The 25712-nt window shown below is 35.2% G+C and overlaps 5 protein-coding genes across 11 annotated transcripts; 2 read left to right on the forward strand and 3 right to left on the reverse strand.

Moving 5' to 3' along the window:
- The first annotated feature begins 635 nt into the window (after positions 1 to 635).
- On the forward strand, positions 636 to 6264 carry LOC108977763 (centrosome-associated zinc finger protein CP190). Of its 4 annotated transcripts, none has more exons than XM_018947648.1 (4): positions 636 to 856; positions 1236 to 1680; positions 1750 to 4092; positions 4225 to 5253. In XM_018947648.1, the coding sequence occupies exons 2-4, from the start codon at positions 1279 to 1281 to the stop codon at positions 5251 to 5253; spliced, it is 3774 nt and encodes a 1257-aa protein (XP_018803193.1). In that variant the 5' UTR covers positions 636 to 856; positions 1236 to 1278. The 4 variants fall into 4 exon arrangements, with proteins under 4 accessions (XP_018803193.1, XP_018803202.1, XP_018803211.1 ...); XM_018947657.1 differs by lacking the exon at positions 636 to 856 and adding an exon at positions 925 to 1094; XM_018947666.1 differs by lacking the exon at positions 636 to 856 and adding an exon at positions 925 to 1063.
- Positions 6265 to 6268: 4 nt separating this feature from the next.
- LOC108977784 (zinc transporter ZIP1) lies at positions 6269 to 11392 on the reverse strand. 3 transcript variants are annotated; one of them, XM_018947704.1, is made up of 5 exons: positions 10835 to 11392; positions 10654 to 10768; positions 10349 to 10595; positions 6529 to 6907; positions 6269 to 6450 (listed from the first exon to the last, which is right to left on the reverse strand). In XM_018947704.1, the coding sequence occupies exons 1-5, from the start codon at positions 11082 to 11084 to the stop codon at positions 6428 to 6430; spliced, it is 1014 nt and encodes a 337-aa protein (XP_018803249.1). In that variant the 5' UTR covers positions 11085 to 11392; the 3' UTR covers positions 6269 to 6427. The 3 variants fall into 3 exon arrangements, with proteins under 3 accessions (XP_018803249.1, XP_018803233.1, XP_018803242.1); XM_018947688.1 differs by having other exon boundaries at positions 10654 to 11391; XM_018947697.1 differs by having other exon boundaries at positions 6269 to 6460; positions 10654 to 11391.
- A 1910-nt stretch (positions 11393 to 13302) lies between these two features.
- On the reverse strand, positions 13303 to 14325 carry LOC108977799 (ATP synthase subunit O, mitochondrial). Its single transcript, XM_018947712.1, has 3 exons — positions 14226 to 14325; positions 13611 to 14048; positions 13303 to 13548 (listed from the first exon to the last, which is right to left on the reverse strand). The coding sequence occupies exons 1-3, from the start codon at positions 14253 to 14255 to the stop codon at positions 13393 to 13395; spliced, it is 624 nt and encodes a 207-aa protein (XP_018803257.1). The 5' UTR covers positions 14256 to 14325; the 3' UTR covers positions 13303 to 13392.
- A 398-nt stretch (positions 14326 to 14723) lies between these two features.
- On the reverse strand, positions 14724 to 16848 carry LOC108977487 (protein SET; the record flags this gene model as incomplete). Its single annotated transcript, XM_018947195.1, is given in 5 exon segments — positions 14724 to 15136; positions 15201 to 15251; positions 15320 to 15607; positions 15668 to 15857; positions 16424 to 16848. Coding segments are annotated over 5 exon segments (798 nt in total). The 3' UTR covers positions 14724 to 15125.
- Positions 16849 to 17450: 602 nt separating this feature from the next.
- LOC108978091 (eukaryotic translation initiation factor 2 subunit 3) lies at positions 17451 to 23811 on the forward strand. 2 transcript variants are annotated; one of them, XM_018948217.1, is made up of 6 exons: positions 17560 to 17815; positions 18427 to 18601; positions 22222 to 22458; positions 22536 to 22753; positions 22817 to 23472; positions 23545 to 23811. In XM_018948217.1, the coding sequence occupies exons 1-6, from the start codon at positions 17750 to 17752 to the stop codon at positions 23618 to 23620; spliced, it is 1428 nt and encodes a 475-aa protein (XP_018803762.1). In that variant the 5' UTR covers positions 17560 to 17749; the 3' UTR covers positions 23621 to 23811. The 2 variants fall into 2 exon arrangements, with proteins under 2 accessions (XP_018803761.1, XP_018803762.1); XM_018948216.1 differs by lacking the exons at positions 22222 to 22458; positions 22536 to 22753; positions 22817 to 23472; positions 23545 to 23811 and adding an exon at positions 19988 to 21749 and having other exon boundaries at positions 17451 to 17815.
- Positions 23812 to 25712: the final 1901 nt, after the last annotated feature.

The following is a 25712-nucleotide window of genomic DNA, read 5'->3' on the forward strand; positions in this document are numbered from 1 at the left end:
TATTTGTGCACCAACAACTTCTAAAAATGCCCAAAATAATTTCAAGAAACATTCATTTTTAATAACGTAACTAGCTTTTATTTTTAAAAGAAAATTTTGTATCAAATTCTGGTTTGATATCAGTTAGTTACGATTTAAGGAAAAACTTAATTTTTAAAAAATTATGTAAAAAGTGTCTAAACTGAAGGTCTGCGTTAATTTACAGATATATGTGTAACATATGTATACCTGTACTTGAAAATTTAGATGAAAATATCACATGCTTACATGTGCTTCATTTGCGAAAATGTCAAAAGCCACAAAAAAGCTCAAGCAAAAGTGACTAAATTGTATGTTTTCAGCTTAAAGAACCATTATATTTAGTCAATTACATTATTTCCAAACAAACTATTATTGTCCCTTTAAAAAAAACTCTTTAAAGTTCTTCACAGTTATTTAAGGATAACGAACTTTCGATCTGCAAAAGTGAGTTGAAGAAAACCTTGGTTTTGTTTTTAGTGCTTAGTAAGGTTTGTCGTGTCTTTAGAAAATGTGAATGCTCAGCTTTCCAAATACACACACCTTAAAATGGCGCACAATGGCGTTTCGTTCATTCGGCGTTAAGTCGCCATATTGGTTCTTGTTTTCGGAAAATGTTAAACGACGAGTAATTTTTTCGTTTTCTCTGCATTTTCGTAAAATTCATTTTCGAGCAGCGGCATAGTAAAAGGCAAAAGCAGATTAAAATAAATTTGCCACAATAATAAATGTTGTAAACATTTTGCATTCGAATTTTGACGTTTTGTAACGCCAAGCCGTTAAGTTTTATCAACAACTATAATAAATCAGACAAGAAACGAGAGTGGAAGTGAGAAAAGTAAATCAATAAATTCTTTAAAATATATATTTGGATAAATTTATAATATTACTCTGTGGTATATATTTACAATAGTGTAAACATAATCGAAATAAACTAATGTGATAGTTGTGTTTATTGGAAGAACTTTTTGTATTACTGACTTCAATATATCTACACGTCTATTGCAGTACAGTTTCTCGTACTTTGCATGAGTACACCGATTTAGTTAAGTTCTGTGAAGAAAGTGAATAGACGGGTACGCAGTGGGGGTTTCAACTGATTTTGTTGTGCTTTTGGTAGAACTTCACTTTCGCTTTATTATGAAAGCTACCAAAATTTGTTTTCATTCCAAAATTGATAAATTTTTAATTAATTTACTTATCTGTGTATTTTATAGGTGTTCAAACATCTGTTATAATCTGGAAAGTTACACCACTGATATGGGTGAAATCAAGTCGGTAAAAGTGGACAACTGGGGTGTCTTCTTCCTTCAGAAACTTCAAAATTTCTTCAACAAGACCGACTACTGTGATCTAACACTACAGTTTCGGGACAATTCCCAACTGAAGGTGCACCGCTTAGTGCTTAGTGCTTGCACAGATTATTTTAATGTACTGGAGCAAACATGCGAAATGGTAGACGATGCGCTCATCATGCCTAATGAATTACAAGCCGATGTTGTTGTACCCATCGTCAATTTCATGTACACGGGGACATTAGAATTCGAGCTAAAGATGTATGGTAAGCTGTTACGAACAGCCAAGGATATGAATATGACAGTTTTACTTAAGTTGCTAGAAGCACATCGTCGTACGATGGAAGGTGTAAACCGCATGCAACGGGTATGTTTAAACATTAGTTCTATGTATATGTGTATAAGAATCTAACTAATGTCATTTAAATATTTACAGCCGCCTAGCCCGAAACCATTGCGTCGTCGTGTGCCTGTAACTGGAAATTTGCCTTCACAACAGCCCGGCGTTCAACAACGTCGTATATTAACATCGCCAAATAGTGTTTCTGGTGTACAGCGTCGTATAGCGCAAACAAAGTCGGTTAGTACCAATGCATCTTCATCCATACCGGCAACTGCACAATGTCAATATCGCCAACAAATAGGATCAACTTCTCTAATAAAAACTAATAGTGGAAATAGCTCAAATACGAGTCAATGTCGAACACAGTTTGGCAACCAGTCCATACAAGAGTCACATCAAACTACTATTAAACAAGAGCCAGAAGAACCATCAGCGACATCGCCATTTGAACAGTTACGTAAAGGTTATAACAATAATAAACGACCCGCCAGCAATACTTTGATATCTCCGCCAACAAAAAAGTTAAATATTGAAGATGTAAAAGAATTTGCTGAACAACAGCGAATGAGAAAGCAGATTGCTGCGGAATACGGTGATGATCAAGGCGAGTATGAAAGCAGTATGATGGAAGATGATATACATAATGATGACGATGACGACGATTTAGCGACTTCATCTGCTACGGCTACATCAGCAGCCATTCAACCATCCACATCGCGTCAAACGCAATTACAACATGGTGCCACCACTATCACCATTAATCAAAATGAAAAGCCTCCTACTATTGTAGTCAAAGATAGTTCCAATTCCAAAATGAATCATGCTAAAATAATCAAAGAAGTGCTGCGTCAGTATCCGCATTTAGTAAAGAGTAATAAAAATATTAAGTTGAAAATAATGCCTAGCTCTGGTGACCAACCACAAAAAATTATTGTAAAGAAAGAGCAATTGGAAAGCATTACTAGTAATACACAAAGTCAGTCTTCGTCTCAATCGCAATCAGTACTGCGGGGACAAGTTTCCTCACAAACTTTATTGAAACCAATGGAGAAGTCTCAAAATAATTTGAATCAGACAGTGTTGCAGCAGCCAGCAGTACCGAAAGTTTCACCATCAACTACATCAACAACGGCTACCAATGTGGGTGTTGGCAACATCGCAACGTCATCCGCAACTCCCGCTCAAAAACGCCGGATTGATAGTAAGACGATGCATGCATTAATTGCATTAGGTGCAGAAAACACCACTGGCCCTTGGTTGTGTCTACGTTGTGGAGTTAATGGTCGCCCAATAAGTATTCCATCGTATCGCGGCTTTCGTCGCCATTTGATCAACACACACAAAGAACAAATAGATCCAGCTCTATGTGAACATTGTGGCTGGCGTTCAAGCACTAAACGTGAACTCCATTTCCATATGGAAGTTGAGCATAAGGTGAAGACTACTTCATACACTTTTCCGCAATGCTTGTTGTGTTCTAACTCATTTTTAGACACAAACGCACTGAATAAACATATGCTTGAAGCGCATCCAGATGAAAATAAACAGCAATGTATTTATTGTAATAAAATATTTGCTCGTGAGCTACAATTATATAACCACATGAAAACCTACCACAAAAAGCAGGCTTTAGAAGACGGCATTATAGATTATTCAGATGAAGAATTTTCGGAATCGCACGATGCCAGTGAAGTTATAAGAGCACCAGACATTGCATCAAAAGAAAAGAAGGAGTCAAAAATTAAAATAATATCCGATATTAGTTTACCCAGCGCCGGAACGATAATCAATATGGAGAGTGGTAACGTGTCTACTGGCATAAATACACAAGTAGGAAATATAAGTGAGCAGCAAGAATTTATGGAAACAAATGAAAGCGCAATTATAGCTTCCGAACCAAAATTCGTTACTGTTGATGGCAACGAGATGGTGTTGACAGATGAACAACGTCAGGAGATAATGGCGCAATTGAACCAGGACCATGGCAGTGGTGGGGTCGTAATGGTATTGAATGAGCACACTGAGTATACTGCGGAAACAACGGCACTAAGCGAACATCAAGACAATATGGAAAGTGGCAGTGGGGAAAAGGAACAAGCAACACAGGAATCTAATCTCGAAGCTGAACCCGAACATGACGATGAAGCAATGGATGAAGGAGTTGGAAATATAACGGCTGAAAATGCATCTGCAGTTGAAGACTTCGACGATAGTCAAATTTATAGAGAACTCACTGATACCCAGAACACACACGAAGACGCAGAGGGAACTTCAGACGAAATTAGTGCCACAACAGTCAATGACGATAAAAGAAACACTTCCAGCGGAGCTGCATTAGACGAGAGCAAAGAATCAATAGAGAACTTGGAATGGGCTGAAAACTTGATCAGTGCCCACGAGATGGCTGACCAAGAAATAGAAGCTAAACAAGTAAAGGTACATACTATACTTACAAGAAAAAATTCTGTGTAACTGAAGTCTTTGCATTTATGTATATATCATTTTTTCTCTATTAAACTAGTGTGTGTTGATAAATTAAATTTTATTATTTCTAATCTAATATTTTAGGAAAATAAAGATGCCGATGCAATAAACCAAAAACTAAAAGAATTGACTGGCGACTGGTCAGAGGATGAAAATGATGAAGAGCAAGAAGCTCCAGCAGCTGCTTCAAACACAGAAATAAACGCAACAGAAACTATTGAAAATATATTGGAAGAAAAAAATAATCCCATTGAACCCAAGCAAGAACAAACAGTAGAAGAAAATGTTGAAGTTGCTGAAAAAGTGAGCAATAAATCCATGGAACAAAATGCAGCCGACACCGAAAGTGACATCGCAGGTACACCTGAAGATAATGCAATTCTTCAAGATGATAATCCCGCATTCGCTAATATGGACGTAGATGATGCCAAGGGAGATGAAGATGATTTAGATATGCTAATGAAAAATTTACATAAGGAGGACGCAGAAGCACCTGAAATAGAGGGCGAGGATAAAGAAAACGAAGATCAGAAAGTGGATGAAAAGTCTGCTGAAGATCTTGAAGCAGCAACACAAATTGAAGATATTGCTGCTCCTTCGAAAGACACGACAGCAGTCGAATCGGGCAACATATCAGAAGAAGAAAATAAAACGGATAATCCTATTAATGCTGGTATCGCCAACGACAGTTCTTTGCAGCGTGAGATGCTGGAAGAACTTAATGTACAAGAGGAATTCATTTCAGAAAGCTCTTCTGCAGAAACTAAAATAGCAAAAGCATCGAGTGTGGAAATTCCAGAACCTTCTACAACAGAGGTAAAATCAACTGAATCGAGTGGAGACACTGAAGTAGACAAAAATAAGGATGCAGATGTAGTCATTGCTGACAACAGAGGTGAACCTGTTGAAGATAATGGTAAAACTGTTGAAAACACCATAAAAGATGTTCATGCGGAAACCAGTGAAACAAGCAAAGATAATGTCGAATCAATAAAAACGACAGAACGTGTAAACAGTCTTATTAGCGAATGGGCTGAAGATGAGGAGGAAGACGAGCAAATAGTAGCTCCTTCTACAGCAACAATCACAACAGAGGAAGAGGGAACACTATGAGATCTAGATTTAATTGCAATGTAAGTTTTAATCGGAATAACAATGATGGAATATGCATATGTACTTTTAGATACACATGCGTTGGCGCAATACATACATACATAAATATTTACATAATAACTAAGCTGTTACAATATTTTATAACCACTAAATATGAAATAAAATCCCTGCTAACGTTGCTCTATAAATTAATTGAATATGACTTTGCCCAAGGTTTACTTCTGTCAATTCGACTATTGACAAATTCATTATTTCAAAATTGGTTCAATTGATTGATTTGAGAGCATAATAAAGAAGATTCAATCTTCAAAAATTAATATTACAAATATTCTATAACTATTGTTTGTTGTATAAATGTTTAGTTGGCATAAAATGTTGGGAAATTAAGAAAACAAAACAATCCTCAAATGGATTGATATTTGACTTAAATTGTTGATCTATTCTAATGTCTTGTTTTTTTTTTTTTCATCAAAAACAAAAAAATCATGTGAATTGGAATATTGTATATAAATATATGAATCACTATAATATATTGTATTTAATTATAAGAACATAACATAAACACCTAGCTATTTTGAAAAACGATATAAACATTAATAACAGAAAAATTGTGCATATAATTGCATATAAGTAAATACAGAAACAATTAATAATAAGAAGTTTAATTAAGTTTGCCCGAGATTAATTTTTAGACTTATTTACTAACTTAGTCTATGAATATTTAAATTTTATTCATTTTGGATGGTTTTGGTAAAAGAGTGTATTTTCTGCCAATACATATATACATACATGCATAAAATAACCACATATCTATAATCAAAATGAAAAAATGTAGATTCACTCGATTAAATGTACCATGATGTATCAACATATTTTTATAAATCTATTAAAAGCTAGAAGTTTGGTGATTCAGTTGTCAATATAAAATGTCAAAATAGTTCTTAAAAGTCATTTCTTAAAGAATATTTGTTGCAACGATTGAGGAATAAATAGTGAAGTGAAACAAGTTTACGGCTACTTTTCAAATTAATTTCATTTCGTTAAACAATGCGTGTAAAATAAATGTATTAATATATATTTACGCTACTATAATAAACACATACTTATAAAATCACAAACTTTTTATTGATTTATAGCCAAAAAATAAATATTGGAGATTACCATCAGAGATTGCTTATAGTTGAAAATTTCCGTTAGCTATCGCCGTCTTAATCAAAATGAAATTTAAAAAATTATCACATACATATATCATAAAACATATTTTTTACTGTTTACCGTCAAGGAAATAGTTAATGCAGCACATTAGCGCGAAGCCACTGATAACCGCCAAAAACTGTCCAAAACCGGCGATTTTGCGTCCAGCGTTTTGATGCCAACGTGACTTTTCTCTTGGTATAACTTCGCAGACAGTTACATAAAAGAGCGTGCCACCAGCGAGCGCTTGCACAATTGGCAGCACAGCAGTTGACCAACCCGAAGGTATATCGGCGATAATCATGCCTATGCCGATGCCGCAAATAGCACCCAATGCAAACACTACAATGCCGATAAAATGTTGGCGAAGCGTTGTTTGTGGGTTTGAGCGAAACTCCAAACCTAAACAAAAGCCCATGACGAGCTTATGGCATGCGACGGCGCCAAGCAGAAAAAGCACCTGAAAGTAAACTCAATATTTAATGATACACTTTTTTCTAAGCTTTAATGGCTTTTTATGTTAATATCCGTACGACTTAATACATTTGACTTAATTTCAAGTCGATCCTATTTTTTTTAAATAGTTATGAGTCGGTTTTAAAGTTTTTAAATTATATTTTTTTAATTAAGGTATCATATGTTCATAAGTAAGGTTAGAGGATCACTGTGATAAAGCAGGAACTAAAGCAGGGACTCACACTATTGTTTCCTCTCTGAACCACCCCACACTTCTGATGAAATTCATCAATACCAAAAGTTTTAAATGAGCAACCTCCTCTTCTACCCGCTGACAGCTACTACAGTTAAATGGGGCTCTTAGTCAGGAATTGTTTCACCGTGGCTCAGCTTTATTTATAACATATGCATTTGTCAATTAAATATCTACAATTAGCCAGAGGCATGTAAATTTCCTCTTTTCTGGGGTTGAATTGTAGGGTGGTGCCTGTTCTGGCTAGTTCATCCGCTTCACAGTCCCCGTTATATCACTATGTCCTGGAACCCATTGATTGTGAAGTAGGATCCTAGGTCCACCAAGAGATCAAGGCATTCCTTCACTATCTTAGATCAGACCCTTAGGGACTCGCTATCTGTATATATGAAAATATTCCTTGTTGTAAACACATTCCTTGTCACAACAAGAAGGCTTTCTCTAATTGCTGTGATCCCCGCTTGGAAGACACTGCAGTTGGCTGGTAGCCGGTTTGGTATCTAGTTTTGGAGTGAATACACCACCTCCTACTTTGTTCTCCAGTTTGGAACCATCCGTATAGATGCTTATTCCTGTGTCCCTGCCCACCTCGTCCTTACCCCATTCCTCTCTGGAAGGGAAGGCAATTTTGGGGAACGCATTTAAATTCAGCTCTATAGGATTTCGAAAATCCGTGATACTAGGAATAAAATCATAGTATGCTGATTCCCTCAGTTTTAGAGCTGACTTCGCTGCCATTTTCTTAAAAAACAAGTCTGTTGGCAGTAAGTGTAGAATTACGCTTCGTGCCCCGCTTGACGTTGTTCCGAGAGATCCACTGATACAGATACTGGCTGCTCTTTGTATAATTTCTCCCTTCACAGCGTATTTCTTTTCCATTATTGATCACCATACCAATATGCCGTAACCTATAATCGGCCTTACAATTGCTACTTATGTACAGTCAATGAGCTACCCGAGGCGTTATTGCCTATTTGGGTCCCACCATTATTTTACAGGGGTACAGGGCGGTAGCAGCTTTCTTTACCCTAGCGTCCAAGTTTGGTTTCATGGCAAGCTTCCTGTTTATAATTAGTCCATTTTTGCCTCTTTGTAATAGGAGGGCGCCATTTGGTATTGTTATCATAATTTCTAGAATATTGTGTCCTTGTGTTTTCAATAGAAATGGTGAAAGACTAATTGGACTGAAATCCTATGGGTTAGTGTGTTGGTTATTCAGTTAGTTATTATATAGTCCTTGGACTGTAACTGGTATATATACCGTCTAGTCTTGATGATTTGAAACTGTCTATCGCCCAGCAGACATTACTCTTTGACACTATATTTGCAGTCTGTCTCTACACCACTGCATAGCATACACTATCATATGATTTTCAGATCTGCCTAGAAATTGAGTGACCATATCAGACCTAAAGAATCCTCAGTAGCAAAAGACACCTGTAGGCTAAAAATCGTGAAAAAGTCGTCTTGGCCCCGCCCTCTATTGGCTTCAATGGACATATCTCCCAAACTTTTGAAGTTATTATAACCAAATTCTGCGCTACCGACACTCTGAAAATCGAATGATAACCCTGCCCACTCCTCGTATGCCTGTCCCAAAGCAAAGAAAAAGCTTGATGTGCTTTTAAAAAGGGTGAAAGTTTTAATTTTATGTGTCAAAGTATGCTTGTATGGATTTAGTTACACTCACTACCATTCAAAATAGTTCGACTTTCCTCTCATAGGAGAATTAGATGTTTCAAAAAAATTCAAAATCTAAATTAACAAATAAGAAATTGACAGTTGTTGTGATGACAGAAAAAGATGGATTGTATGTAAATCGGGGTTCGAACGGGATTCATTGACCCGACTATCGTGGATAGTATTCACTGGATACTTTGGGTCTTACTCTGATTTTTGATTTAAGTAAGATACCTACCTTAAAAGTTTTCGTTTGTATTATAATTGATTATGGGATTATTGCCAGGAGGGTGAGAAATTCCAAGTCAGGGTGATGGTACTAGGTCAGTATAGTAAAACCCTCAAAGGATTTTGCGTTCGTATGTGTCAGTTTTTTTTTATAACCTTATGACCCCCTTTTTCCTTATCTTGATGTTTTTTCGCTTAGTTGTAGCATTTTGGCAAAAAAAAAAAAAAAAAAAAAAATTCCGAGAATGCTCTTAACATCCTTGCGACAGAAACATCGTAGTTGTTAGAACGTTGCTTTCCCAACAGCCTTCTATTACTTCTTTGATTGCCTGATATGCATTCAATATATATCAATCAAAATATTGTTGAATGCGTCACTTTTAATCAGATTTCGTATATCTGGACCATTTAGTACGCCTGATTGGAAAAAATTAATTTGTTAATATGGAAAACCATGGGAAATAAGGAAAAAATTTAAAAGGTCATAGAAAAACTGACACCTACGAACGCCAAATCCTTTCAGGGTTTTACTATACTGACCTAGTACCATCACCCTGACTTGGAATTTCTCACCCCCCAGATTGGCAGTTGTACTGTGTAATTTATTCTAATGCTATATGTAACTGAAGAAGTATTTATGTCGACCCTAATATTAAAAAATGATGATTGTTCATTTAAACTAAAAGCATATCTAGGCCAAGTCAACAAAGTGATAAGAGTGGATTATATGTGTTAGCAACTGTTACATATGTTAAATCTAATGAATAAATGTTTACCACATTACCTATGAAATTATTTACAATTAGAGTGTTATATGTACATAAGTATGCAGTTTCTGGCTTTTTCAGTATATGCCATGTTGTCTATATAAACATATAAAAACCGTTTTAACATAATATAAACGAGTTTGAAATACAACAACTTAATTTGGTATATATAACTTCGGCAGCGACATACTATATTTATATGTACATTTTATAGGGTCTCCGACTTTTCCTTCTGGGTATTGCAAACTTTGTGGCAAACTGTATATACCCTGTTCAGGGTATAATAAAATAAATTTATGAAATAAAGAAGTTTGGTTCAATATATAAACACAAAACAGGAAAACAATTTATCATATCAAATTTAGAATTAGCCAGTTTTGAATGCGAAACCTAAACCTCTGCACATGCACAAAGAAGTTTTCACTTAATGTAGTACTGCATTTTTTTATTTAGTAAACGTTAATAGAGTTGTCATGAAATATTGACTAATATAACCCTGAACTTTAAAGAAATGTACCTTTCTTGAAGAATTTTGAACTCCAATTGCCAAACCCTCGATAGCAGAATGTAGAGACAATGCTACAAAAAGTCCCAAGGTACCAGTCATAGATTGAACACATGGTTCTTCATGACTCGTATGACATAATCTCGCATTAGATTCCGCAATAACTGCTTCTTCTGCACAATTTGATGTATTATAATACGAATGTCGGTGAGTTGATTCATCATTCGTATCAGTACTATTTTGTTGACCTCCTCCATTTCTATATTATAAAAAAAAAAAATAAAAATAAAATTTTTTAATTTTCTCAATAAACTTACTGGTTAGCATACTGATCACGTCTATCACTCAAAAGTGGAGTTCTGTCCGTATCCAAATTACTATTACGGTGACTGTTGGCTCTGTTGGAGCCATGAGAATGTGTGTGCTGTATGGCTTCACCAAAGAAGTAATGTATGAACTCATCAATAAAATATATTAAAAAAAATCCTCCACAAATACTTATTTCCGCAAAGTTTGAATTCATTTGTTTGCGTACTTCCGGCAAAATATGAACAAGGGCAGTAGCCAAAAGTATACCAGCTCCGAAGCACAACAATAGCGATATAGTTAGAGGAAAACGTCGACGATTTTGCGCTGAAATGACGGCAGGAAGCATTCCAAACAAAAAGCTACCAAGACCTAAACTACACATAGCCAAGATTTTTTCACCATCTCCGCGGTCTACACTACCATTACTTGAATACGACATTGCTAAAACACGAGTGTTGCTAAAACCCTTTTTACAGTAAGAAATTTGTTGATATAAAACATAAAATGCTTAAATTATTATAGTAGACGCAGCAAAGTTCAACTATTACTGTAAAGACACATCCAAAAATTGTGATCTATAGCATCAATTTCAATGCGTAACAAAGAGCAATCTAAGCACTCCCTTTAGTTGAAAATGCGAACAGAATGAACATTAATCGCTCTAATCTTATCACTATACCGTCTTTTGATGTTTTATTTATAAACATAAATAACTTAAATAATGAACATGTAAACAACATGCGAAAATTATCAAAAGGTAAACTATTGCAGAGTTGCTCTTGCGAGATCTTCAAATGTATTTATTTGTTAGTAAATATTTGTATTGAATTTCAATTATATTATTTGCTAAAAGTCTTTGTGTATAAAGTTTTTTATTTCATAATAAAAAAAGAACAAATAATTAGTAAAGTTAGAATTAATGTAATTTTCATTCTAGAATTCTCCACAGCAACCCTAATCAATGACGTCAAAAGTAAATTGGTACTAATATTCTTGTGGGGTTATTGCACATATATTGTACACCAGCTGCATTTCGCTGCAATACTGCTTGCAAAGTGTTTCTTATTTTGAGAGATAGAATAACCCTATAATATATAAAGTGATTGAGTTTGGGAAATATATGTATATCTATTTGTTAAAATAATTGTTCGAGTAAATATGTTTTAATTTATAAAGATAAACAATTTTCTTTAATCAACAAAAATTAAATTATCGGCAAATGGTATGGATTTTGGAGACGGTGTAACTGTAAATCTTTCTACGTCCGTTGACTGCAAAAACGGTGATAACGGTCCAAAATTGACTATAGCACCTGGGTTACAACTAAAAGAACTTTCCCAAAACGATGGTGATGCGAATTCTACTGGTAATGTACAGGTAACGTTATTGCATCCTCAAAGCCGCGAGATGTTAGCTGAAATGCAAAATAGCATTGAAAGTACGGGAGATAGCAATAATAGTAATGGTGACATGGTCATGTTGGACAATAATGGGTGCAATGAGCAATCCTCATTTGAAAATAAAGAAAACATCCCAATTATTGTTTCATTAAAAAAACACACTGACTTTGCAGTATTAAGTACACCATCAAATGAACCTATAGGTCCAATGTTGAAATCAGCTATTGAATCGAAATTTGAACCCGATATTGCAAATGACCTTAAAAGGCAACAATCACCAACAAATTTACAACATCGAGAGTCGATTTCGTGTGGTATAGAAGAGTCTACTGAAGTGCTGTTAGTTAACTCTTCAGAGTGTGATGAAAAATATTTTGGAAGCGGTCGCACCTATTCAGGCACGGATTCTGATATTGAAGTTTTAATGTCGGAAGAGATCGTTGATTCCGATTGGTCAGCCGGTAACACGGCTACTGAAGATTTGGGGCAAACGCCTGAAGAAAACAGCGAAGTTGTAAAAGCAGTAAATGCTCCCAAAATGTGTTCCGGAAAGCAAGTCAATATTCCTAATAATGATAAATCAGTAGCGGTTAAAGAATTAATTGATCAGGAAATATCAGTAGAAAATAGCAGTTGCAGTTCACTAAGTAATAGTGAACAGGTAGGTACGGATCAATTACTTAAAGTTATTGGCGAACAAACAAGTTATATACAAAGCTTGAAGAGTACGATTGCCCGTTACCGCGAAACATATAAAACTATACTGGAGCATGTGGATGCACTACGACTCGCATTAGATGTGAAAAATATCGAAGATGTGAAAGTAAAAATGGATGCTAACGGTGTAGACAAACTTGGATCTCAAAATGTTATTAAGCATAATTAAATTTACGAACATTTTATAATTTAGACTTCACATTCTCAAGAAATATTCCATTGTTTTATATGTACCCATTCAAATATTGCCCATATCGCAAATATTACGTGATAATTATTTTGTGAAAACTTTTAATCAAAGAAAATATATACAAAGCGTTTGACTGAAAAATGAAAATGTTTTTAACTCAAAAGGTGAATAAATAATTTAACAACTCTCGGTAGAGTTTAATCCATGGTGTCCAAAGTAAACTTAATGCAATTAGGGCTCCCAGCTATAATCCTTTACATTGGTTTATTTGTACATCTAACTATCCCAACATAACTCCAAAATTAGCTGTTCTACCTGAAATCGTCATTATTTATTTTAGAGTGTAAAAGTTCATATTTGGTTTCAAATTTTTATTCTCGAATGATATAACATGTATCCTACATATTTTTTGCATCACTTGCAGCTATTTTACTTTTATCTTAAGCCGATGAAGTAATAACATCGGTATATAATTTAACCTTGCTTGCAATGCTCATATCAACATACTTGTCGCCAATAGAAACGATTAAACCACCAATAATGCTAGGATCTACACGTGACGTGATTTTTAATTGTTGATTTCCTTTTAAGAATGACTGGAAGAAAAAAATATCATATAATATACAATAAGAAACACACATTGTAATATTTTAATTACTCTAAGGGCAGATTCCAACTGTTTGCTCTGGGATGAATCCAAGGGCTTAGCAGTTACAACTTCGCAAACAACTTCCCCTCGGTGAGCAGCCATAATAGTCTTATAGGCATTTATAACAGTGTCTAAATTTTTCAATCGTCCATTATCAGCTAAAAGCCCCAATAGGTTGGCAGTCGCTGGGGCCATCTTCAGCTTATCTGCTGTCTCCTTAAGTGTGTTTGACATAAGCTTTTTGTTGATAATTGGATTGGTAACAGCCATACGCAACGAAACGTTGCTCTTTAAAGCTACTTGCAATGCATTCAAATCCTTTTCCACCTGGTCCAACTGTTTCAACTTGGAGGCTGCTGAATAAAGAGATGTAGCATAACGACCTTCAAGACCAAAAACTTGAACCGGAGGCTTTACAAATTGAGTTGTAGAACTGAGGGATCGGCTCTAAATAAATTCAAGTAAAAGAGAAGACAAAAATTACATAACTAAAAGTACATGCAAATTCTCAGATAAAATTTTGTATCGCATCTTTGTATAACATGTTATAATACTATTAAATTATTTATATATATTTGATGGAGTATTTCAATTGTCGAAAGTATTCTATTCTATTCAACATACCAAAAGAGCAAGTTTATTAGCGGTCGCCATCGTTGAAAATCGAAATTTTTCACAAATGTCGCTGAATAAAGTTATTAACAATGACAACCAGTGCCGCCAACTTAATTTGCTACTCTGAAAAAAGTCTGGCAACTCTACAATGACAGCATGATGAGTTTAGGAGGAGGTTACACCATAAAGTATTTAAAATATAGACATGTAACATTTCGTGTAATCTGCTTAAAAAAAACGTAAGCCATAATTACTATACAAAAATCATATTAAAAATCAAAGTATGAAAAGAATTCCAAAAAACAATGGCTCATGCAAACATTATATGTACTTGAGATTGAACCCCTAATTCAATTTTAATATATTTGATATATGTAACTGTTGATTTTCTAAATAATTTTATAATATACGATTCAATACCATAAGGTTCACAAAAATAATCCTTTTATTGCACAGACATTAAAACCCCTTTATTGACGTATTTAATTAAAACAAATGATAGACAAATTACTATTGTTTTCTCGTAATATTTATTTTTAATTCTTTTCCGGGAAATACATACAGTCTAAGTAGTATGAATTCAAATTCCTTGTATTTACGCATAGAAATTAACACGTCTATAATGAAACTCCATATATGAAGCTATCGTCTGGTGAGAAGCTGCATAATGTGATAAACTTTTATACTCCAACAGAGGGGAAGCGCAACATCAAATTATTAACATTTCCCATAATTAATTTAATTTAGCAAATGTCAAAAAGTTTTATTCGTTGAAGTCAAATTGAGAAAAGTTTTGGATAGATAAAATTATTATTCTGCTGGTGGCCACTTTCAATTACGTTTCTTAATGTTAAAGAAATTTATCTTTGCGGTATTTTATAGAAGACCAATTAAAAAATAACGCCGCATTTACTTTTCATCTGGAAATTAAAAAGGATAAATATCAATTAATCGAATACAAATACTACTCCAATTGAATTATACCTTCTTCATCATCTTCTTCGCCTTCTGCATCTTCATCATCAAATAATTCCTCTACAAAACGGATATAAAGAAATATAAAAAATAATCCCATGGAAACCTTGAGCTATACAACAACATACCTTCATTGTCCTCATTATCATCATCATCTTCTGGTTCAACCTCAATATCAGGTACTAAATAATACTGAAGAGGATTCGGCCAGAGATCATCTTTGATTAATTCAGCTATCTCATCATTAACAGGATCAGTGTTGTCTGAGAACCAATCGAAAAATGTCTTGTAGTCCGCAGGTCGTTTCCGCTTATTTTGTTGATACGGCTTTGTCATACATGATCTTATAAGATCTTTACCATCTTTCCATTGAATGGGAGTGCTCGTCGACGATGGACAATCACTGTTTTCCGCGTCTAAAAAGGATAATAGTAATTATTTGAAATGTTACAAGTGCACTTTAATATAACACATACTTCCCGATCCTAAGTGAAACTCTTTAGTAAGGACCTTATTTTCAAAATAAGGATTTTCGTCGAAATAAAAATGGATACGGTACCCCGATTTTATATCCTCAAATTCTTCTACTTCTAACTTGGTAAGAGCGTGTAGACATTCCTCCTCTTCTTCATCCAAAATGGCAGACACTTGTGGATGGTTAATAAACTTGAGAAATAAAAGTACAAACCTTTTTAAACTTTACATATTTCAATATAACTACAATAAAATACAATACTGCAATAAAATATATATTGGATATAATGCTATATGTGGTGAAATATTTGTAATGATTATTATAAATTTATTTTATTTTAATTGAATAGAGAATGACACTAGTTTAGTGACATACAATCTTTGGCACATTTTTTTTATCAAGAAGATCGTGCATTAATCTCGGAAAATAAGCAGTGTTGAATGAAACTCACAAGAGCGAAAATGTGTACACAAAGCGCCACGCCGTTTTATTACTACCAGCAGTCTCACACATACAGACCGATATATCGTTGCGGTACCATATTGGTATGAATGCTTTTGCAGATGCCAGTAAAAAGGGTAAGCGAAAAAACGTGCAAAAGGACCGATTTAGAATACACAATTTTTACGTTTTCAGCACACATACAAGAAAATAATGTTACATGATATGAACAAAATTTTCTTACAAATCTTAAAAATTATTATCCTTTCGGATAACTTTGGCGCTTTGATTACTGATACGAGTTATGGATTCTTACCGCTGTCACCCAGAAGTTCGGAATTCGTTTCACTAACTCGCTACGCTTCTCATAGCATGGCTTCCTTAATTTATTGTATTTCTGCTCCACTTTGAGTATTTCTTCGCTAGCCTTCTCATTAAGTGCGTCAATCTCATTTTGACATGCATCAATTAATTCCAAAGCCTCAGACTCTTCCTCATTAGGTGCGTTTGCAGTCGTCGCGTTGCCATCACCATCATTAGACAATTTAGCTTTTTTGCTCGGCAGACTGGACATTTCGATAATTAGTTGGTTTAATTAATTTAAGACTTTTTCCCCGTTTTTTAAGAACTTTCACTGCACATATAATGGGTACAGTCGTTACGCCGCAACCGTTTTTTATTCACGAAGAAGCGCAATTTGTAATTCTTTCTTCTTGCTTTTCCACCCCTCTTCTAGAACACCTATTCAGAAAATGCAAAAATGCCGCACAAAACTGTTGCAAAGTGACGATGAGAAATAAATGGCGAATGCCATGAAAGCCGGCAATTCGCATGCAGATGTTGGTAGCACTGTCACTGTGATATGAGATACCAACTATCGCAAATTTCATACAAATTTCTCATTTTCACATCAAATTATACGCACATATGAATTATATATTCTATTTGTAACAAAACTTTTTTTTTTATGTAATTATTAATTATTTTCCTTCATAACTTACATCATATTAATACTTACAACTAAACCAGTGAACTAGATGAATTATTTATTTTTCTTTCAATGTCGAAGAAAGATGTGATCGAATTATAATATTGTAATATGTTCAATATTTATCGAGCTAGTATTTTCGTATTATTGAAAGGAATATTTGCTTCATTTTTCGACAGACAATTTTAAAAAATGTCAAAAGCAACCCCAAGAAAAACTTGTTGGAAATTTTGAAGAAAGCATTGATGCAACTATTTCTAGATAATAAAGTAGTCCTCAGTTTTTGGAAAATTAAAATTTTCTTTATATAAATATGAATAAATAATATATTTATAATACAAATCCCGCGGCTTTTTCAATAATTCGTTCCCTTTTATCTCGCATATAATATATGACAAAATGTGCTAAACGTTCAATATTTATCCCGCGGTTTTGACGTATATAGTTCAAAATACATCCCTACGGAATTGTATTCTATATTTGTTTCGCTCACATAATCTACCAAATATCTCTTTCGTATCTTTCGTAGAAAGCCGCCGCGTGAAGTTGGCATATTTCTTTACAAGTGACCGATAAATTTTGATGTTTAGACGTAAACGAGTGTGATTTAAATTACTTCTTGACCGTGTGAATATTTAATATAAAAATATAAAAATGTCTACGACAGAAGCACAAATAAGTGTGAATACAAACTTACAAAAACAGGATCTTGGTAATTTGGTAAGTGCCTAAAAGTGTTTGAGAAATATGGAGTATGGTTCATGGAATGAGTGCAAAAGAAAAAAAACACTAAGATTTGACAGAGGACAACGCGGCATATGTCAATTATATCAAATGAATACTGGTTTTATAGTTTCGTTCATGAAAATGTACCTCTGTATTAACTATACTTGAATTATTTTCCGAAGTCTTCATTATCACGAATTAGTGTGATTTATACAAACATGACATTTCCATTTTTCCCATATTCACGGCTTTACTTGACGCTGAAAACTATTCTCCGCATAGGAAAACCTATTGTAAAATGAAAAGAGACTCTGCACGTGGCGTATGAAATCGATAAGAATTTGTATAAAATCTCAATATATTCATTAAAATGTAAAAAACGTAATTAGGAATAATTTGAGTAAACATTCCACCACCGTCAGTTGTTGATAAATTAATAAATCATAGATTTCTGATGCAATATGAGAAATCTAACCTCATTTAGACAGCTCTTTTTTTGCTAAAGATAAATACATATACATGTGTATATGCATTTTCTGAATGATATATTAGATATTAAATTATTTGTGTTTTAAATGAATGCCTTACACATTATGTATTTACAGGATTTAGAAAATTTAACTCCACTATCTCCGGAAGTGATTTCGCGCCAAGCTACTATTAATATTGGTACAATTGGACATGTAGCCCACGGTAAATCAACCGTAGTTAAAGCTATTTCCGGAGTACAAACTGTTCGCTTTAAAAATGAACTGGAGAGAAACATTACTATTAAGCTCGGTATGTATTATGGTTTCATCAAACCATTTTTTCAGCTCATATAGTATATTGGGAAGTTTTCAAAATTTGTTTAGGTACATATGTATATTATTATATTAATGAAGCAACAATAAAAAGTACTAAATAGTATTTTTAATTAAACCACATAGTGAATTAGATATATTTATCATTAATAACATGTCCATTAATCACAAAAATGTTTAAAACAAGTTCTTTCAGTATACACGAATACTTTTAAATATGTTATTAGAATAATATACTGCGTGTATTTAACATTAATTAATATTTTCAATTGTATATGTACGCATATATAAGTGCTGCGTAACTTATGTCGGTATGCATATATCAACATATAATTGGTACAAAAATTTGTTATAGGAAATTCTTAAAATATAAGAAGTAACCGAATGAAACAGTTCCTTAAATTAATACCTTTTGGAACTCTGCCACAATCCTTCATTCAAGTATAACATTGATGCAATATAAATATCAAAATATATTGTAATTTCGATTTTAGAAAAAGAGAATTGTTTGAATTTTGTTGTTACATCTTTTTAGTTTTCCGAAGACACTTCACGTTTTATATTGGTGAATATCTATAGTAGACCAAAATTTAAAGCAAAGAAAACTCCTTTATTTCGTTTAGTAAATAAGTCTTTATTAGATTTGTCGTCGTAAATCCTTATTAATATGTTGAATCAATTTAATTACTTAAAAATGTTCACAATTATACAAAGTGTAACTAATAATTAAAAAAAAAATAATACCTTCCTAATATTACGTTTAATCGCCAACACCACAGTAATACATCATTTTATTTGGCACATTGTAACTATTCACTGTCAGCTGCTGTAGATTATCGTCGTTTTTGGGATTCAGTGGACTCAGTTTATTTTTGTGTATGCAGTAAGATAATAAAGATTGAAAAGACGAAAAGTGCCAAAGGAATTCCATTTAAAGTTTTAAGTTGATTAAATTAGTTGCTGGAAAATTTGCAGTTCTTTAAAATTTGCTATTTCATAATAAAATTAAAATATTTAGTAATGAAAAGTAATGTGTGCATAGTATTTCTTAAGGAGATATTGATAGGCGTCTTGGTAGATCGGCATTTGTGATGGACATTATAATTAATATTTTTTATAATGTACAAAAATGTGCTCTATTTAATAGCATTATTGAAGTTTTGTCTTGTTTTGAGCACTAAATTTCTATATATTAAAATTCAATATTCTAACTAGCAGACTCCAGCACATTAATTTAATTTCTGTTTTCTTCTGTTTTTCTTTGGCTTTTATTTTCACTTTAAATGGAATTCCATGCGTGCATCTGAACTTGAATTTATAACTTCACAATCGGTACTGGTTGCTGGATATTTGCATTCTTCAGAACGTTTGAGTGAAGAAAAACTTCGAGCTTTAATGAGATCGCCAAAATTGCTGCGCGATTTTGAAGCGAAATTAGAAGAAAAACGACGTAATACTTTGGTCAGTCATGAACCGCCGACATTCCGAGTCCGCAATTATAAACAACGTAGTGTCAGCGTAGATACTCACCTAACTAGTACATCAGCACGCAGCAGCAGTCTCGGTGAAACTCAACCAACTCGTGGTACCTCAACAAGCCCTAGCAGCGGTTATGATAGTCATTCGGAATGTGGTACATCTATTCATGGCGATCAAAAGCGCAGGTCTAGTATGCCGCGTTCACGTGTCTTCTCCAGTACAATCAACGCAATAACATATTCACCAGTGGTTAAAAAACGAAATAAACCCGAGTCAGACAATAATTTAGCGGAGTCTGAGAGTGAACAGACATCGATTAACAAGCGAAAAAAGCTTAAACAATTCAAAGTAAATAAAGAGTATATTGTAGAACGCATAGAATCGATTGAGTCGATCAATGGAAATCCAATATTCTTCGTCAAGTGGTTTGGCTATCCTCCAGAAACGAACACTTGGGAGTCTCTCAACAATATTTGTGAATGTACACTGTTTGAGCCATTCATTGAATCGCGTTATAGATTACATGAGTTTATTATTACAAAAATAACCACTGAAATTGAATTGGAAATTGCTGATAAGGGCCTAATTTTTAGTATGACCAACTTACAAATAGATGATTTGGATAAATATGATCCTCTGGCACTGAAGGCCGACTTAATATTATTAGCGCAATTCCGTGCATGCCGATCTCGTAATCAACGCGAAACGGAAAAGATTCGTAAACGAATTATTGATATGATGCTTTTGAAACCTGTCTATTACCGCCGCAAACAGCAACAAAATGAGCTACAATCATTTCAGGATCGCATGAATAAAATAGAAAATTCGGCACCGATAACGGTAGAGAATCTTGTCGATTTGGAGGTCATTGATTCAGCTTTTAACTACATTAAAGACAGTTTCGCTGGGGTAAATGTGAAAATCCAAGAGGATCCACCAATAGGTTGTAAATGCGAAAACGATTGTGCACCATTGTCATCGTGCTGTGCGCGCATGGCGGGTAGTTATTTTGCTTATGATAAGACTGGGCGCTTACGTATTAAACCTGGAGAAGCTATTTATGAATGTAATAATAAGTGTGTGTGCGACGAAAAATGTGTAAATCGCGTTATACAGCGTGGACGCAGTAACAACCTTTGCATCTTTCGCACATCCAATGGTTGTGGTTGGGGTGTACGAACCGAGAAACCTTTGCGTAAGGGAGAATACGTTTGCGAATATGTGGGGGAGATAATTACCAGCGAAGAGGCGAATGATCGTGGTCTTACATACGACGCCATTGGACGCACTTACCTCTTCGATTTGGATTACAATACCTCAGGAGAGAGTGTGTATACAATCGATGCGGCGCTCTATGGCAATATATCGCATTTTATAAATCACTCATGTAATCCAAATTTAGCGGTATTTCCTTTCTGGATTAATAATCTGGATATCAATATGCCACGTTTAGCGTTTTTCTCTCTTCGACCAATAAAAGCTGGAGAGGAATTGACTTTCGATTATGTGCGCACAGACTATGAAAATTTGTCAGCAGCAGAGAAGGTGTCTTGCCGTTGTGGTGCAGAAAACTGCCGCAAAGTATTGTTTTAATTACCAATATAACAAAATGACAAAAACTTAATTATATTTGTATGGAAAAAGTACAAGCAAGAATATTCTTGCATATAGAAACAAAAGCTGAAATTCGGTTTATAAGCTAAATTTCTAACGGAGTTATTTTATATTATATATACTTTGTCTAAACTTTACAAAAAATCATTTGAAGAGAAATCCCACATTGAGGATGTTCTGAAAAGATTTCATAATGTTCTATATTTAAGTATTATATCATAAAAATTAATTCTCACTGCCTTAAAGGTTCGCTTATTTTCCACTTATCTATTTTAAATTATTACCCATTTTAAGTAGTACACGACTTAAATTTTTAAGGGCTTTTAACTAGCGTTTTAATAAAATTTGCTATAAAACAGTATTAAAAATACTTTTATTTGCTACCTTAAACCTGAACTGTTAGTACTTGGAACGATTTTTGTCCCGATTTATGAATATATTAAGAAAAAAAGAGTTTGCGTGGAGGAAAAATAAAAAATCTTTAAATTATTTGATTTTACCTAGGCTATGCCAACGCCAAAATTTATAAATGTGACAATCCAAAATGCCCTCGTCCGGCTTGCTTCATCTCCGACGGTTCAAGCAAGGATGATAGTTTTCCCTGCGCACGCCCTTCGTGTCCCGGTCGTTTCAAGTTGGTGCGCCACGTGAGTTTTGTGGATTGTCCCGGTCACGACATTCTTATGGCTACAATGTTGAACGGTGCCGCTGTGATGGATGCTGCTCTACTGTTAATTGCTGGTAATATGATCTATCCAGTCACTGTACGCCGATACCAATAACAAATTCATTCAAATGTTCGCCATTTTTCATTGTAGGTAATGAATCCTGCCCTCAACCGCAAACATCTGAGCATTTGGCTGCCATTGAAATCATGAAGCTAAAACAAATACTTATCTTACAAAATAAGATAGATTTGGTGAAAGAGAGTCAAGCTAAAGAGCAATATGAAGAGATAACTAAGTTTGTGCAGGGAACAGTTGCTGAAGGAGCACCAATTATACCTATTTCAGCTCAGCTGAAGTACAATATTGATGTGAGTTATTAAATATTTTATACATTGTCTGTACATATATGAAATTTTGTTCCTTTATTATAGGTATTGTGCGAGTATATTACTAAAAAGATTCCGGTGCCACAGAGAGACTTTAAGTCGCCACCACGGCTAATCGTTATACGTTCGTTTGATGTGAATAAGCCCGGTTGTGAAGTGAACGATTTGAAGGGTGGTGTCGCTGGCGGCTCCATTTTATGCGGCGTGCTCAAGGTTGGCCAGGAAATTGAAGTTCGCCCTGGTGTAGTTACAAAAGACAGTGAGGGTAACATCACCTGTCGACCAATTTTCTCCCGTATTGTCTCACTATATGCTGAACAAAATGAACTGCAGTATGCCGTTCCTGGCGGCCTAATTGGCGTGGGTACCAAAATTGATCCCACCCTATGTCGCGCAGATCGTCTTGTTGGCCAGGTACTAGGTGCTGTTGGTCATCTACCTGATATTTACATTGAGCTGGAAATTTCGTATTTTCTATTGCGGCGATTATTGGGTGTACGCACGGATGGTGACAAGAAAGGAGCGCGAGTGGAAAAATTGCAAAGAAATGAGATTTTGTTGGTGAATATTGGTTCCTTGAGTACAGGTGGCCGAATCTCGGCTACAAAAGGGGATTTAGCTAAAATTGTGCTCACCACACCTGTTTGCACCGAGAAGGGTGAGAAAATCGCTTTAAGCCGTCGTGTGGAAAAACATTGGCGGTAAGTACGATTGAAATCATAAAATAAGAAATGTACGATATTATAGAAACTAACTTTTATAATTTATAACAGTTTAATTGGCTGGGGCCAAATCTTTGGTGGCAAGACTATTCAACCTGTACTCGACAGCAAACCGGTTAAGAAATAATAGCAACACATTGAAACGTATTTGTTATAAGCGAACAAAGCAAGTCTTCAATTTATATATATAAATTATCATCAGATTTTGTTTCGTTCTTTAATTTTCAAACATTAAAAGCGAAAAAACTAACATTACCAATAGGATTTGCTTTAAAAAGGAAAAAAGCAACAAACTATAAAATATTTAATTACTACTATAATTAAAGGAATTATAATTTGTTATTTAAAAATGCAAATAAGGAAAAGAAATAAATTTTTACACAAAATTTCTGATTTATTAAATTTTTGGAATTCTAATTTTTGTAACCAGTCATCCGAGGCTTGTTGTTCCTTTTCATTGGTACAATGAAGTACCCGCCGGGGGAAGCAGAGGAAAACCTCCAGTCCGTTGGAGGGACCTGGCTTCGCTTGGAATATCCAATTAGCGCCACGTAACGAAAAGAGAAACGACTGTCGCGCTGTTGTTAACTCGGCTATAATCGCGTAAGCGGTGTCTACACCAATTAAGAAGAAGAATTTTTGTAATCTGATGTTGACCAATCACAACAGACAACCGAACGATTTTCTACTCGGCTTGCACTCCTGCTCCCTGAGAGCACTCGTCAACAACTCGGTATAAGGGAACTGTGGAACGGCATTTCAAACTCCTTACGTACAGCTGCAAACCATTTGTTTTCAGAAAGTACAAAAGAACAGCTGCTACGACGAGGAGTGCCGTGTCGCAGCGGAGAGAAAACAGGCTGCCTACCTCGCAACGTTACGATCGACCACAACACGTGCGGGATGGGATAGATACCNGCAGCGGAGAGAAAACAGGCTGCCTACCTCGCAACGTTACGATCGACCACAACACGTGCGGGATGGGATAGATACCGAGAGTTGAAGAGGGAAGTGAGACGCATTTGCAGACAGAAAAAGAAAGAGGCCGAAATGCGTTAGTACGAAGAGCTTGATAAGCTGGCCGACAGGGGTAATGCTCGAAAATTCTATAAAAAAAAAATGCGGCGGCTTACAGAAGGTTTCAAGACCGGAGCATATTCTTGTAGAACCCCAAAGGTGATCTAGTCACCGATGCCCAGAGCATACTTAAATTAAGGAGGGAACACTTCTCCAGCCTGCTGAATGGCATTGAACGCACAACGCCAGGAGAAGGCGAACCCGATTCCCCAATCGTTGACGATGGAGCAGACGTTCCATTACCCGACCAGGAAGAAGTTCGAATAGCAATTACCTGCCTGAAGAACAACAAAGSGGCGGGGGCCGATGGATTGCCGGCCGAGCTATTCAAACACGGCGGCGAAGGGCTGATAAGGAGCATGCATCAGCTTCTTTGTAAAATATGGTCGGACGAAAGCATGCTCTACGATTGGAATTTAACTGTGCTATGCCCAATCCTCAAAAAAGGAGACCCCACAATCTGCGCCAACTACCGTGGGATAAGCCTCCTCAATATCGCATATAAGGTTCTATCGATTGTGTGAAAGATTAGAGCCCACCGTCAACAAACTGATTGGACCTTATCAGTGTGGCTTCAGACCTGGAAAATCAACAACCGACAAGATATTCACCATGCGCCAAATTTTGGAAAAGATCCGTGAAAGGAGAATCGACACTCACCACCTCTTCGTCGATTTCAAAACTGTTTTCGACAGCACGAAAAGGAGCTGCCTTTATGCCGCGATGTCTGAATTTGGTATCCCTGCAAAACTTATACGGCTGTGTAAGCTGACGTTGACCAGCACCAAAAGCTCCGTCAGAATCGGGAAGGACCTCTCCCAGCCGTTCGATACCAAACGAGGTTTCAGACAAGGCGATTCCTTATCGTGCGATTTCATTTTTTCAACCTGCTTCTGGAGAAAATATTTCGAGCTGCAGAACTAAATAAAGATGGTACCATATTCTATAAGAGTGTACAGCTGCTGGCGTATGATATCATCGGATTCAACATCCGCGCCGTTAGTTCTGCTTTCTCCAGACTGGACAAGAAAGCAACACAAATGGGTCTGGCAGTGAACGAGGGCAAGACGAAATATCTCCTGTCATTAAACAAACAGTCGTTACTGTTGACAACGTCCGGTGTGTTTAACGTGGGTACCTGC

Source organism: Bactrocera latifrons, unplaced genomic scaffold, assembly GCF_001853355.1.
Source record: "Bactrocera latifrons isolate USDA-ARS-PBARC rearing strain unplaced genomic scaffold, ASM185335v1 scaffold_117, whole genome shotgun sequence".
NCBI classification, from domain to species: domain Eukaryota; kingdom Metazoa; phylum Arthropoda; class Insecta; order Diptera; family Tephritidae; genus Bactrocera; species Bactrocera latifrons.